The 4,040-nt window shown below is 45.3% G+C and overlaps 1 protein-coding gene across 1 annotated transcript; it reads left to right on the plus strand.

Moving 5' to 3' along the window:
- Nucleotides 1-718: 718 nt before the first annotated feature.
- LOC105046972 (uncharacterized) lies at nucleotides 719-1,986 on the plus strand. The gene is made up of 3 exons (XM_010925725.4): nucleotides 719-1,340; nucleotides 1,449-1,547; nucleotides 1,639-1,986. Exons 1-3 carry the CDS (start codon nucleotides 807-809, stop codon nucleotides 1,858-1,860), a joined length of 855 nt encoding a protein of 284 aa, XP_010924027.1. The 5' UTR covers nucleotides 719-806; the 3' UTR covers nucleotides 1,861-1,986.
- Nucleotides 1,987-4,040: the final 2,054 nt, after the last annotated feature.

Below are 4,040 nucleotides of genomic sequence, written 5' to 3' on the forward strand. Positions count from 1 at the left end.
CTTTATAATGTATAGCTAGTCAAACATGAATTGCACATGGCCATTCAAGAGGTGCACATTCAAGACTTGCCACAATATAAACTTCCATACTGACAATGCATTAACCTTTTCTTTTGTTTTTGTTGCTTACTACTTCATTTCTGTAATGGCTAATAATGATCATCATAAATAAAAATACATAGGTCTTCCTTCATTTTAAATAATTCTATTAATTGTGTCACAAGAAATGTAACCATTCTAAAGCAGCTGTTTTATAGACAATGGCGTTATGCAGACTTGGATTGGGCCACCAAAAAGACCAAGAAGAGAGAGAGTGAGAGGGAGAGAGGTTCCGATTGAATCTTTCGGGCGAAAGAATGATTGATCTTCTTTGACGACGATGGCCATTCGATTGCTGATTGACAGATGTGAAAGCACCACGTCCACTTTCATCCATCCATCTACACAGATCGCAAAGCAGTCATTCGACGATCCAACGGTTGTCGGTTCAAAAGAAGATGAATCATTAGTCCTCGCGAGGGAGAGAGGTGTTGGCACAGTGAAAGGCCCTGCTGGCAGGAGGGCTCCAACCACGCCCGCCACACGCAGGCTGTACATGCAGCCTTCTCCCAGTCTCAGGACACGCGTCAGTCTCAGGCGCCGGGACCACCACCTTCCACCGGCCTCAAATGGCGACATCCAGCATGTCCTACGCCCCGTTAAACAAATCCAAACCTTGACTCCCCACCATCCCCAAAACCCCACCCCGCCACCCTCCCTATAAAAACCCCCTGCCCACAATCTCTCTCTCTCTGTTATCTTCTCCAATGGAGACTCCAGCACTCCTCCTCTGGTCCACCGCCGCCTCCCCCTCCTCCTCCCAAGAGAACAGAAACGATGGCGCCGCCCAGAACCACCTTCCAACGCCGCCAGATTCGGCGCCAAAGGACTCCTTCCCGGCGAGGCCGAAGCCGAGGAAGGCCTCTAAGCGCCCCCCTCAGCGAGGCCTCGGCGTCGCCCAGCTCGAGCGTCTGCGCCTCCAGGAGCGCTGGAAGAAGATCACCGAGATAGACCCCACCCGCGAGATCCAGCCCTTCCCGGGCCAGCTCCCCGCCTATGATTACCCCGCCGCCGTCTCCGGCGGCGGGTTGGTGCAGGCGCCGGGAATGTGGTACATCCAGCGGTGCCCGCCAGCAAGCCAGGGGCTGGTCGGGCGATCGGTGCTCCACGAGCAGTACGCGTTAGATCGGTACCGGAGGGGGAGTGGAGAGGGCCGGTTCCAGGTCGGGAGTCCGTTTCCAGAGCCCCCTTCAAACCAAAAAATGCAGTGCGTCACCGATCAGTGCGAGTTCTGTGCCAGGGTGAAGCTTTCTTATTCTCAAATCTAATCTAATCTGTATTAGAGTATCGATCTTTACTCTTTCCCTACTTTTCTTGACGCATATTGCGATGGTGGTGTGAACCTTCAGAAGAAGCGTCTATTTGGGATGAATCCAGGGTTCATCGGACAACACAATGGCGTCGATTACTTCGAAATGGATCTGGCCGCCGCCATGGGCGTCGATCAGGTGAACATTTATCCTCGAAGAACACGCTTCCAATCCACTGTCCTTTAACGCATTCCCCATTTTGTTAGTTAATTTTCTTCTTGGAACGTAGGAATCGCAAAGCGTTTCCGGATGTGGGCAGAGAAGGGGGAAATCGGTGACGGAGAGCAGCGAGGTGAAGGAGTTCGATTTCTTCCCTCGGAGCCGGAGCGCGTCCTTCGGACATTCCGAGTTGGGGAATCGGATAGCCGGCGACGCCTCCTCCTCCTCGACCTCTTCTTCTTCCGCCGCTTCTCCTAGTTTTCTCGACCTCTCTCTTAAACTCTCCATCTAAGGAGTCGTTCTCCTCCTTCTCTTCGACTTGTTTGTTCTTGTTCTTGTTGTTTTGTTTTTGTTTTTTTTGCCCCTCAGTCCAGCTTCTTGGTTCTCCGTTATTAATGTTTCTGGCTTTTCATTTGCATTTCGTGCTTAATTATGTTAATGAGCTGATTGGGTGTGGCAGAAAATAAAAAATTTAGGAGGAGAGAGCTGACCGGGAGAAGAAAGAAGTAATTAAAGAGAGAGAATTAATTTTATCCGAAGTTGAGTTGAGTGAATCCAACTCGACTCCCAGGCTCAGGTTATTAACATGTAATGGTACTAATAAATAATAGCTAGCATACTGTCAGAAAACTGAAAAATGGAGTTTACTTTGGTTTAATTTCTCTGGAACGTTAGGTTAAAACGCGGCAGTCTAAACGATATGGTTGGTTTTCTAGTAAAAAACACGGTGATGCTAATTCCAATAGCCGCCCAACGGGGGATGATGGAATAGTATTATCAGACTGGTAGCATCTGTGAGATGGAACAGCGGAGGGTTCCGGCATGAGGGCAGAGAGAGCATGGTGGGGCTTCTTTTCGGGGAGGCTATCCATCCTATAATGTAGCTTCTTTTCGGGGAGGCTATTCATCCTATAATGGTAGGATCTTCTTTAGAACGATGCATTAATACGATATTATTTTAGTGGATTCTGAGCATTCGGTGGAGGCTGCCAAAATCCATGATACTCGAATACTTTGATGCTACTGAGAAACAGGGGGCGCATTTTCCGAGTTTGCTCTTTAAGTGTGACAGGTGAAGCAAAGGGTTGGATGGAAAAGGTTAGAGACCGCAGGGGAGACCGGTAGAGCAAGAGAGAGAAAGGGAGAGTAGATGTGTGTGAGTTGCAGGGGGTACGGAGGGTATCAGGAGCTTCTTGTATGGAAGGTGGAACAAATAACAACATTTCTGGGAAGCGGTACAAGCTCCAAGGTCTTGTCCCCCTCGACCGCGTGTTTTTCTCGGCGTTGAGAGGAAGGGAGGCTCCCGCTTCCCCCAGACAGAAGTATGGCGTGAACTCTCTCTCTCTCTCGCTCGCTCTCTCTCTTAGTGAGTTTGAGAGGACGTCTCTGTTTTACCTCCTTAAATTTAAATCAGATGGCTAAGATATTACAATCTGATTCCATCTTAATTTACAAACCATAATTGCTCACAGCTTTTTCTTTTTTTAAGAAATGGAGGGACAGGCCCATCTTTATTTATTTATTTATTTATTTTTAAATGGTGCCCACCTGAAGTATTTCATCGGGTGCTTGAAATGGTGTTCAGAACGAAACATCGGATAGTCATACAGAAAAAAGGAAAACTGAACATTGGACGGAATAAATGTTTCCCGGGGGTCGTTTGCGTGTGTGTGTGTATGAAAACGGCCTCTCCCTACGTTCATGGGACTGCACATTTTATCACCAAAACATTCACAAATGATCACTATTTACCATGGAGCTTTGACCAAGTCAAATTAATTCAAGCTTTCGTTACATCAACTGCTAGGTTTCCAGAAATAACTCAAGCTTTATAAGCATATGTTAAACTTTGTGATTCACCTACATTCTTGCCGCATAATAACTAGATCAGGAACAACTCATGAGCAAAAATTTTTAAATGCCAATCAGCTGATAGGCAAGGCAATTAAAAGAAGTGGATACCCAAGAGTTCTGCCTCCCCGTTCAAAAGCTAAAGGTCGTGAAAGTCTAAATTTATAGAAGATCCAAATTTTCAAACTCTCTTTCCAAACCATTATAAGCTCAGTAGTAGGTAATATATTTCTGAAGATCTGTATAAATTTTAATAAAAAAATAAATAAATTATAAAAATTCTCTTAAGATTAGGACTAAATTATACTTACATCAAATAATTTAAAAAATATATACTTACCTCCCTTAAGTTTTTTTTTATCTAATATTTTAACTTTGTTACTTAACCGAATATTAGTTAAACCATTAAATTCAAATATTATATCAGAAAAATTTTTAAAATGATAAAAATAGTCTCAAGAGACCAAAATAGTCTTAAGAAAATCCAAGACCTCAGCATCTACTTATAGGCCTTTGTCCTTGCCGGGGTTTCCCAACTCTTCTCCCCCAGCCACCTCATCCACCATGACATCCTCAACCTTGGCCCGATGTTCGTGAGCTTAGCATAGTACAGTGTATTCA

The sequence above is a fragment of the Elaeis guineensis genome, chromosome 6 (assembly GCF_000442705.2).
Source record: "Elaeis guineensis isolate ETL-2024a chromosome 6, EG11, whole genome shotgun sequence".
Taxonomy (NCBI): Eukaryota; Viridiplantae; Streptophyta; class Magnoliopsida; order Arecales; family Arecaceae; genus Elaeis; species Elaeis guineensis.

Excerpts from the sequence above, each read along its gene's own strand:
- LOC105046972 (XM_010925725.4), top strand. The coding sequence starts at position 807 with ATGGAGACTCCAGCACTCCTCCTCTGGTCCACCGCCGCCTCCCCCTCC. Across the intron at positions 1,341-1,448 it reads AGTGCGAGTTCTGTGCCAGG|AAGAAGCGTCTATTTGGGAT; the intron begins GTGAAGCTTTCT and ends GTGAACCTTCAG. Across the intron at positions 1,548-1,638 it reads CCGCCATGGGCGTCGATCAG|GAATCGCAAAGCGTTTCCGG; the intron begins GTGAACATTTAT and ends CTTGGAACGTAG.